Consider the following 10,728-nt stretch of genomic DNA (forward strand, 5'->3'; position numbering starts at 1 on the left):
GTAACAATAGCCTTATTACTAATCAAATATATAATTACAATAACCCCCCCCCCCTCAAATCTTTGCACCTGATGAGTTAATGAGTTAATGATGACGTCACCCTGCTGCTGCTCTATATAAGAACGGGAGACACAGCAGAGCCTCACCATTCTGGCGAATTGCCCGATGATGCTGGATGCAATTACCAGCGAAACGTCGTACTCAAATTGTAAATGTTGTGGTTTCACGCTTCAACACACCGGTGGGCTAAAGCAGTGAACTATTTGTCTTTTGTCAACGTGACACTTTTTTTACTGATTGGCCGTGTCGGGTGGTGGAGGGTTACGACACATTTATAAATAACGCGATCTAAACCCAAAAATCGTTGATTATGAACAATATTGGTCGCGAAAGCCTACGTGTTAAACTGACATAGCAATCATCACCCACAAATGCGAAAACTTGGCAGGACCCTCTTAAAAGTCATGCGTTTTCCTGGGTAAACAAGCAGAATGACCGGCACGGAATGGGGAGACATTCATCCACGAGTGGATTGGCACAAGGATTGTACTTGTTCATTACCACCATCTATCATTGCTGATTAACAGCATCACTCAACATCCTCATTACCATAATCTCAGTTTCAGGGCTGCAAATGGATGTTGATAATTATATTCCAGTACACACCACATGCTGCATGTACGAGACATAACAGCAGAGAGGTTGCCGCCCACTCAGTGTGGCAGTGTTGAGTACTAAAGCATGCATCGGTGTTCGTCATGTACCATACGTCATGTACTATACGTCATGTACTATACGTCACCTCCTCCCATACCTCAAAAGGAGAATTGACCAAACACCCCACGCAGGACCCTCCCTCAATGTCTTGAGACTGGATAAATCATTTTTATTAAACATCCCAACTGTTATCATCAAAATAACATTACCATATATCATTTGCAAGATTGTGTTACATTCCTCAATGCAGCAGTGGGATCTGTAATCGAGTCCATCATGAGCAATCACTGGAGATGCCGATTAAATCCCTAGTCTCAGTTACAAATTGATGGCCTTCTTGCTGAAGCAAGCAGCCTCCCACAGCTCGCGAGCCGCCACCACCACCACCGCGACGGTCCCGACCTCGCGCTGGGGGGCTGGGCCGCACTCCTGAGGGGGCGGCGGAGCTGCACACGCGGGGGGGGGGGCATGACAAACAATGGCGAACAGGTGTACGGTGCTCATGAATATGCTGTGGCTTGGCAATTGCCACGATGTGTGTACGATGTCAAGCGCGTGGCAACAGTGCTGTGGCAGCTGTGCTCCAGCAGGTACCATTGTGGTGAGGTGCGCTGCGATGAGTCATCAGTACAGGTCGTGGCGTCTGTGCTCATGCACAGGCATGGATGTCCGCACGTTCCGCACGAGGCCTGTGTCCACCTCTGCCAGCGCCAAGGAGTTGCCGTGGCCGCATTGTGCCACCACGCAGCCCCACGGGTCAACCACGACGCCGTGGCCGAACGACACCCGTGGAGCGGGCGCGCTGTCGCGGGGAGCGCCGTGGCGCCCGGCTTGGGCAGCGGCCACGACATAGCACTGGGTCTCAATGGCACGGGCTCGCAGGAGTGGCTGGGCACGTGCAGAGACATGGATGGGGACATCGGTACAGAGACGTGAACATTCCCGAGTGAAAACGCTTGACATGAACATTTGCCAAGGTGTTGCTCACCCACTGTTGGTGAATGTCCACTCCTCTTGGTGTGCCACATCGTTTGTGACCATTCACTCGGTCTCTCAATACTGGACCCTGGTGTTCAGGGTTTCTGTGGCTCCAATGTGCAGATTTGGGCCTGGTTTTTTGGTCTTTTTTTTGGTTCTTAATTTCATGACTGTTTTGGCTCAACATTTTGTTTAATAATCTTCATTATGACAGTGAATGATTGTTCCAAATACTTAAGGTATTTTCTTATTTTTTACAATAACTTGTAATAGTATGAAGGTGCCCAACAAGGTGCTGGACGTTAAAGATGTTATTCAAACAAGGTAGCCCATTGCGTGCCAACATTACGGTCCAAATGTGAATATTATTCTGAAATTACTTAGATGGGAAACATACCAATTGTTACCCTCGACTGCGAAAACTTAGAGGGCCCTCCTGAAAAAGAGACTTGGGACTCGGTGAGGCTTTTCTGGGTAAACAAGAGCAATAATAACAATAATCAAATGTCGTGTAGTACAGGCGACCCCCGCACCTCGGACCTAATTGGTTCCTGGACGAAGGTTGCAATTTGAGCCGTCGTAAGTGGAACCCTCACCTCTCATGGGTGCAATGTTATACATTGGGGTTCCCCCCTTCTGGAAACCCATTACATACCATAAAAATACCAAAATACATTTATATAACCCGAACAAACATTTATTGTAACTTAACATAACTTTTATTAACATTTATTCAGTAAAAACAAACAGGTGCATCATATTTCCACTTCTCAGACAGTGAAAGGTGAACATTCTATAAAACTTTTATAAAATTAACAAAAAAATTAAGAGCGTTGCGAAAGAGATGCGTTCGCTCTAGGCGGAGCTGCAGACTGTCGGGCTATACTGTACGGCTATACGGTACATACGCATACGACGGAAGAGCAAAGCAGCGGAATCAGGCGACGAGTCTGCGCATGGTATGCGCAGACTCGTCGCCTGATGGTGCATGAAATGCGCAGAATCGTCGCCAATCAACTCGACGTCGGCAGCAGTCGTTAGGCGGTCGTAGATACGAGTTTTGGTCGTTATGGTGGGGGTCTTACTATAAGGTGGTAAAAGCGGGGGGTCACAAGTCTAGCTGTCGTAAGTCAGGGGTCACCTGTATGAATATGTAGCAACGTTAACATCAACAATAGGCCAGGTGACTCATAATTCCAAGGTTGCAAGTTCAAATCCTGGTTGGGGGTTGACTCAGCCAATTACCATACTAGGGTCAATAAAACTACTACCAATGTGGATAAGTCAACAGTGGTTGTTATATGGATAGACTTGCCTCCGCCATATGAATGTGGACATGTCACCAAGTGGTTCATTGCTGTAAACAACAAATGACACCGCCTCAATGCTCGCTTCAGCAGGAAATCACCTTGAAGACATCATATTTATCATCCATGATCTATTCACATCTCTCAGTCTTGCAATGTAATTAGCTAGCTCGTGCACAAGGGTATGATTTCATTGCTCCATCTCCGCAATAGGCATCCCGTGGCATGCCCCCTCCATTGGCTACTGCTTCTTCATTCATCAGCATTCATTCTACCCAAGCCCAGTTACGTTTCATAAGTCAGCAAGATGCCTTTGCCTTGTCTTTGTTCTGGATCATATATATATTTTAGGAAAATCAAATAACCCCATGAGTGAGCACTCACCTCCCAGTGTGCCATACCCGTGGTGAGAGTGAAGGCGGACGGGTAGGTCAGCACTTCGGCTCCGCTCTGCCTCAGTCGCTGGGAGAACTCGGGGAACCGAACGTCATAGCAGATCCCCAGCCCGACCTGCACGTACCGCACAGCGGGCAAGACACATTCCTCATCTCAGAAGAGTTCGGTTGTTACCACGGTGACAGCTGCAGATGTGGGTGAGGTGTAGTTACCATGCCGATGGGTGTAGCTGTTGGTGGGGCGATGCAGGGTCCGGGCAGCGTGTAGTCACTTTCCTTTAGTCGCACAACCCCAGGGAGGTCCACGTCAAACAGGTGCGTCTTCCGGTACACGGCCCGCACCTCTCCTGAACAGCAGGCACCGTCCAAAAATAATTCCAAATATATTTTGAGGTTTACGTGTCTTTATTTCGAGTGAAAGACAGCTTTTTTTGCATGATACGAACCTTGATTATGTTTGTACATGTTTTTTTTGTAATGTGCTTGTTTTTCTCTATTCTGTAATTTGTATTTTTAATTTGTTAGAATGTATTAGTTTGGCTGGCTGAACATTTGGAATTAATCCTAAAAATAACAGGATTACAAGTCTAACCCTCCATCCCAAAACAAGAACTGTTGATCCCTAAATTTTGACTTAAAACTTTCGTGACTCCAGGAATTCATATTCTTTGGTTCTTTCGGTAAAGTCACGTAGATAGAAATAATAATAAAAATAAAAAGAATACAAATATCACGACGTTTCTTGTCAATCAACCTCCACCGTCAGCAGTATGGTGTGTGGAGCGGGGTGCAGTGATTTCCTGGCAGCCCTTTGCTGCATTGGCATTGTTGCTGCATTGGCATTGTTGCTGCATTGGTATTGTTGCTGCATTGGCATTGTTGCTGCATTGGCATTGTTGCTGCATTGGTATTGTTGCTGCATAGGCATTGTTGCTGCATTGGCATTGCTGCCCCGCCCATGCTGCTGGTGCTGCTGATACACTTGGGCTACGTCCATCTCCAAACCTTAAAAACTATTTGCGTTTAGAGGCTAACCCCTTTTCCTAACGACGACCGCTTGTGTTGCGATCGAAACGTCGTGGTATTTTGATTCACTTTATTATAATTTTTATAATGTTTCTATCTACGTGACTTTACCGAATAAACCAAAGAATATGTTGATCCCTACCCAACATTAAACCTCCACCACACCCGGTATTCCTACATATCACCGAAACATCACCACGTAATACCTCTAGCCATACACAATCACCTCCACCCCTAACCAACAGCCCACCAAAAACACCCTACACAACGCCCATCTGTTACTAAAGTTATTTCCTGCTCAAATAAAGATTGAGGCAGTGATCATATCCCATTTACAACCCTTAGCCAGTGGTTGAAAATCCACATTCCTGTGGGGTGGGCAAGTCTATCCATGGACAACCACTGTTGCCTTCCCCACAAAGTGATACTCATTTTATAGATCCCAGAGGAAAGCAAGTTTTAAACTTGCAAGCTTCCAATTGTGAGCCGCTCACTCTACCGCTGAGCCACCTTGCTGCTTACTAAACAATTATCTAACATCACCAGGCTCTGACAACGTTAATGGAAGTGTCACTTCACCATGCTCGTCGAGCAGGAGGTGTGAGTTGTAAACGCGACCATCCTCGCTCCACGTGGGGCCCCGCTCATGCACACCCACAGACAGCCACACGCCATGCCGCCTGTAACACAACACACACACCATGATACAATACAACACCTACACACTCACAGACAGCCACACCCCGTGCTGTCTGTAACACATCATACGAGGCCACGTGAAGTGTGGAAGTCTCTCGGACCCAGATGTTAGCTGCTTGGCAATTTGCTAATTGTTCCGAGCATCGCTCTTCTACCCTCCGTTGTTTCTGGAGGGTGACTGCCTCCAACTGCCATGAAGCATCCTTCACTAGCCTCTTCCAAACGGTTAGGGGACGCTGGTACCAGTCGTCCACAAATCAACTCAGCTTCAAATCCTCCTGTACCAAATCAGCCCATCTCTTCTCCAGCCCGTGATACGCCTGTATAGCCCCATCTATTCAGCCAAATAGAAACTGCTTGTGCATCTGATGGTTGGGCATGCGGGATACATGACCCAGCTAACGTAGCTCACCTGTCGGAGGAGCTCACTGATGAGAATGTTTCCAGATGTTTTTAAGGCTCCGTGAGCTCCTCTCACAATCCACTCAGACATCTAATTTTAAAACACAGTTGCTGAGCACAAGCCCAAAGGCCAAAAACATCATGCAATAAAAAAGAATAATCACTATCTAAGTTGCAAAATATATATTTTGCAAAGTAAGACGAACATGGAAAAATAGACGATGGGAGGAAATTCTATTGCGCAGCAGTGAAAGGGAACAAGTATAAAGAGAAGTGTTGTGACCTACAGTCGGAATTAATGAGTTAAGTTGACAGGAAGAGTATTGTTATAGTGATAGAAGTGTGATGAGGGGGTGATTGACCGACGAGGTGAAAGAATGGAGTGAATTGGTGGGTGCTGGATTATCAATCACTCCGACTGCAATGAAGTAGGAACTGGGTGCTCCACCCCAGATATGACAATGGGAATTCAACTTGGTTAAATGTATGCTTTGTAAATCAGTAATAATTATTGAACATGTTAAGTAGTGTAGTAGCCAAAGGACATCCCTCTTGCACCCAAGGGAATGGCTCAGACTTCTGTACACACACCTGTATCTGGCGCTGCCGATTATGAAGCTCCTTGCTGATCGTCAGGAAAGGGTCGGAAACCCCAAACACCCCAAGATCATAATGCAACACCATACAGTCACACACACCGTGGTACCTGTAATGCCAATACCTGCCATTTGCCACTAAGTGACGGTGACGTCACCATGGCGCCTGTGCCAGGCCAGGTGCACTTTGAGGCCACGTAAAGTATCAAAGGCTTGCTGACAGGTCGTGGGACAGACCCAGGTGCCAAGGGTTGACTGAGATGACTAGAATATGCACCAGCTGTACCCCCTACTGAGCCAACTTGATTCATTTTATCCACCCGGCACTCCTCTCGTTGTTGTGAGCGTTGCTCCTCTGCCCTCCATTGTTCTTTGAGGGCGACTGTCTCCAACTGCCCAGCAGTGTCCTGCATGAGCCAGCCTCCACCATGAAGGCCGATCTTGACACCGCTGGTACCAGTCTTCGGCGAGTCCACTAAGCTCCACATCAGACCGCACAGCCATCAGTCCATCTCTTCTCCAGCCTGTGTCGTGCCCGTTCAGCCCCCTCTATCCAGCCAAAATGAAGTTGCTTGGGCAGGTGGTGATTGAGCATGCGGTTTACATGACCCTGCCAACCAAGTATTGCCTGTTGGAGGAGCTCACTGATGGGAATGTGTTCAGATCTTTCAAGGATGTGTGAGCTCACACAATTCATCCTGGTTAAACCCAGAATAGATTGTAGGCAGGCCAGCCTGAATGTTTCTAACCGGCGCAGATGATCCATTAGAGGGTCCACGTTTCACAAGCTTAGAGAAGGGAGGGCATGACTGTGGCCAAGAAGACCTGATTCTTCGTGTGGAGCGACCGACCAGGTAGCTTCCATACAGCATTACGCAGCCGATGAAAAGATAATTCCGCACAATGGCGGAGCCAGGATTTTCAGGTAGGGCGGCAACTCCTCCAGCAATGAAAAATGATAGTTGTTAGTAAGTAAGGACTTGTCCCTTGCTTTTTATTCGACGCGTGTGTAGCAATGGCGCTGCCATCGATCGAGGGTCGAATTCGAACCTTGTGTGATCGGCATCGCGCTCGCTGAAGGAATGCCTTCAGGGAAGTCGTGTACTGTACACGCAACTGCGCACAATTCTGTGAGTCACTAATAACTGCTTTGCCGTTACTTATTGCCAATTATGGACTCAGACTATTGTCCTATCATCTCATAGAGTCCCTGGCATGTAATAATATGTTACACAGTCATAGTGGGGGTCGCAAAATGCCGATTTATTACTAATAAACCCCAATGATCTGATCGAAATTAGGGATTTCGATCGGATCATTGGGGGGGGCACGTGCCACCCCCCTCCACTGGCTCCGCCAGTGATTCCACACGACTGATTCTGAGTGAAACCTCTTCTGTCAAAAAGAGCTAGTCATAAGCACACTGCCCAGGTATGTTACCTGTAATACAACACTCAACACCCACACCTCATGCTGCCTGGAGTGTACAACACACCCAGATAGCCAAACCCTGTGCAGGCCCTGTGCAGGGCCGGGTTTGGGGCTGTACCTAGCCATGTCTCTGAAGGCCTGCACGATGGGTCCGTCCAGACTCTGAGTGAGTCCTGAAGCTTGTGATCCACTCCCACAGAGGAAGTCGCTCGCCTCGGGAAGAAACACGGCACGTGCGCCTCTCACAGATGCGCGACAAACCTGCACTCACACACACGCACATCAACACATCCCCCTCTCCGACCATTACTCGATTTCTGGCCATCACCTTATCCGATTTCACTAGCCACGCTCCTCCACGTCATCAGTAAATATGAAATAGCTCATACCTTCTCCATCTATATTCATGCATTTATTAATCTACTCCCATGTTCCGAAATGTTATGCTTCTATGAATAGACTCGGGGAACAGTATCTCCTCGTCCGACTCCTCTTCTATGCCCCATGCTGTTACTTGCGTCATGTGATCCCAGTATAACATGGAAGCGTTTTTGAGTATTGATCTCACATCCTGTTGCTTTTTATTTGTATACTGTATTATATCCAATGCATTGTAAACCATTTTGTAGAGTCGAATACTGTTCTGCAGAAATAATCGTGACGGTTAGTATGCCCAATGTCGAACTTCTTTTGCATCGTACGTAGCCAACCGTGCTAATCGGAGGTGTGGAGGAAGAACTAAACACAAAAATAATGTTGTGATAATGGTCTTGACGGTAATAATGATCTTGTTCAAGGGATAAAGTTGATTGCAATATTGCGAACATCGTTCATGGTACTGATGGTGTTAATGGTACTGATGGTGTTAATGGTCATGGCACCGGTAACCATGATGGAGGTTGATTAATTAATTATTATTAAGCAAGAAAGCCTCACCGAGTCAGACGATATCAGAAGGGTCTTGCCAAGTATTCGCTGCTACGAGTTATGTAGAGGTGTTTTTTCAGCATTGAGATGTTTTGGCAAATACTTGTTCCATCATATACCCTTTCTAGCTTTACTACTACCCGGCTTGGCCCGAGACTTGGATTCTTGGCTTGGATTAATACACGGCCTACGCGGAGGGTGGGGGGGGTGACGTCAGCAGGCACACCGCGTGAGGCTGCCGCATGCGGGTGACGTCACAGATGTGACATCACCACTAACTTGCCGTGTGAAATATATCCATTAATGCGAGCCCCGCTCCCCAAATACAAAAGTCTATTTTAATACTTTTTGCATTGTGTAGTCTGGAAGCTACCCACATGCCAATTTTCAAGTTTGTTGTATGTTGGGAAGTATCTTAAACATTTCGAACAGACACATTCACGAATTTCCCTTTCATATTTATAGATTTTAGCTGTGGGAGCACTCGGGAGAAACCCCCCATCCAGAGCAGGGGGAGACCACGCGAACTCCATGCAGACAGGCGCCCGGGTGGGCAATCAAACCCAGGACGCCTTCAGCCCTTCCCTGCTGTGAGGCCCCTCGGACGCCCGCGGTGGTGCAGAGGTCGTGGCGTCGTCTCTCACCAGAGCCTCGCACGCTCTCACGTTCTTGTCCACATCGTCCGTGCTGGTCAGCTGACACACAGCCACGAGTGGGGGTCCTCCTTCAGGGGTTCCGTCTGGGGTCCCCTTGACGGGAGAGGCCTTCTCCATATCCATGTTGCCTCCCTTCGGGTTGCTCCTAAACGTACGGCGCGAAAGAAGTTCAACAAACTTACACGACAGGGGGAGGCAATGAGCGATTAAGGAGTGGAGAGGGAAGAGAAATCAGCAGAGACCGGGTGGTGGGCGAGGTGGCGAGGCGAGCTTCGATGTGTAAGCGAGTCGCCTCGCGAGTCTAACTTGACTGCCTCCCCTCTGCACTCGCCTGGGAGCTGTGTGAGCGCCTCTCCTCCCTCCCTCGTCCCTTCGTGGCCTCAGGCCCACGCACCGGGCCCCAGGGGCCCCGGGGGCCCCGGGGTTCAGCAGAGCCACGGTCTGGGCCCAGAGGCGTGGGGGGTCAGGGCCACCGCGACGGGGCGGGTCCCAAAAGCGAATGGCAACTAGACTCGCTTGACGATGCCACCGATGTTGGCCAAACATCCCCAGTGCAGCACCCTCCTGAAAAGAGCCCTTTGACTTGGTGCAGCCCTCTTGGGTAGAGAGGCACGTACAGCACGACGTGTTACTCCGGCTTCAGGGGCTCTGCCGAGTCGGTGTGTGGGTGACGCTGCGGGTTCAAGTTCATTTATTAGGTGTAGCCCTGTGAGCCATTCGGCTCTTGAATCGGGTGTAACCGCAACAAACAAAAACATGAACAAGAAATTTCTGTGCCCGTCTCACCGAGTCAGCGTCGCGCCGACTTCCCGACGCGTCACGTGACGTCGTAAAACAAGGGCGGGGATGGGGAGAGTGGGCGTGGTGGTGGAGGGAGTGGGTGGTGGTTAGTGGAGGTGAGTGGTGGGAGTGGGTGGTGGTGGAGGTGAGTGGTGGAGGGAGAGGGTGGTGGTGGAGGTGAGTGGTGGGAGTGGGTGGTGGTGGTGAGTGGTGGAGGGAGTGGGTGGTGGTGAGTGGTGGAGGTGAGTGGTGGAGGGAGTGGGTGGTGGTGAGTGGTGGAGGGAGTGGGTGGTGGTGAGTGGTGGAGGGAGTGGGTGGTGGTGAGTGGTGGAGGGAGTGGGTGGTGGTGAGTGGAGGTGAGTGGTGGAGGGAGTGGGTGGTGGTGAGTGGTGGAGGGAGTGGGTGGTGGTGAGTGGAGGTGAGTGGTGGAGGGAGTGGGTGGTGGTGGTGAGTGGTGGAGGGAGTGGGTGGTGGTGGTGAGTGGTGGAGGGAGTGGGTGGTGGTGAGTGGTGGAGGGAGTGGGTGGTGGTGAGTGGTGGAGGGAGTGGGTGGTGGTGAGTGGTGGAGGGAGTGGGTGGTGGTGAGTGGAGGTGAGTGCTGGAGGGAGTGGGTGGTGGTGGTGAGTGGTGGAAGTGAGTGGTGGAGGGAGTGGGTGGTGGTGGTGAGTGGTGGAGGGAGTGGGTGGTGGAGGGAGTGAGTGGTGGAGGGAGTGGGTGGTGGTGGTGAGTGGTGGAGGTGAGTGGTGGGAGTGGGTGGTGGTGGTGAGTGGTGGAGGGAGTGGGTGGTGGTGAGTGGTGGAGGGAGTGGGTGGTGG

At 49.7% G+C, this 10,728-nt stretch overlaps 1 protein-coding gene across 2 annotated transcripts; it reads right to left on the reverse strand.

Moving 5' to 3' along the window:
* Positions 1 to 857: 857 nt before the first annotated feature.
* NIT1 (nitrilase 1) lies at positions 858 to 9,998 on the reverse strand. 2 transcript variants are annotated; one of them, XM_078609859.1, is made up of 8 exons: positions 9,921 to 9,998; positions 9,123 to 9,279; positions 7,670 to 7,812; positions 5,003 to 5,103; positions 3,611 to 3,744; positions 3,387 to 3,512; positions 1,312 to 1,605; positions 858 to 1,163 (listed from the first exon to the last, which is right to left on the reverse strand). In XM_078609859.1, exons 2-7 carry the CDS (start codon positions 9,255 to 9,257, stop codon positions 1,342 to 1,344), a joined length of 903 nt encoding a protein of 300 aa, XP_078465985.1. In that variant the 5' UTR covers positions 9,258 to 9,279; positions 9,921 to 9,998; the 3' UTR covers positions 858 to 1,163; positions 1,312 to 1,341. The 2 variants fall into 2 exon arrangements, with proteins under 2 accessions (XP_078465985.1, XP_078465984.1); XM_078609858.1 differs by having other exon boundaries at positions 9,466 to 9,957.
* Positions 9,999 to 10,728: the final 730 nt, after the last annotated feature.

The sequence above is a fragment of the Lampetra planeri genome, chromosome 33 (assembly GCF_965212315.1).
Source record: "Lampetra planeri chromosome 33, kcLamPlan1.2.h2, whole genome shotgun sequence".
Taxonomy (NCBI): domain Eukaryota; kingdom Metazoa; phylum Chordata; class Hyperoartia; order Petromyzontiformes; family Petromyzontidae; genus Lampetra; species Lampetra planeri.

Bases quoted from the DNA above. Each gene is read 5' to 3' on its own strand.
- NIT1 (XM_078609858.1), bottom strand. From the start codon at position 9,680: ATGTTTGGCCAACATCGGTGGCATCGTCAAGCGAGTCTAGTTGCCATT. The intron at 7,813-9,122 runs GTGAGAGACGAC...GTGTGAGTGCAG, and splicing joins TGAGAGCGTGCGAGGCTCTG to GTTTGTCGCGCATCTGTGAG. The intron at 1,606-3,386 runs GTGAGTGCTCAC...GCACGTGCCCAG, and splicing joins CGGGTATGGCACACTGGGAG to CCACTCCTGCGAGCCCGTGC.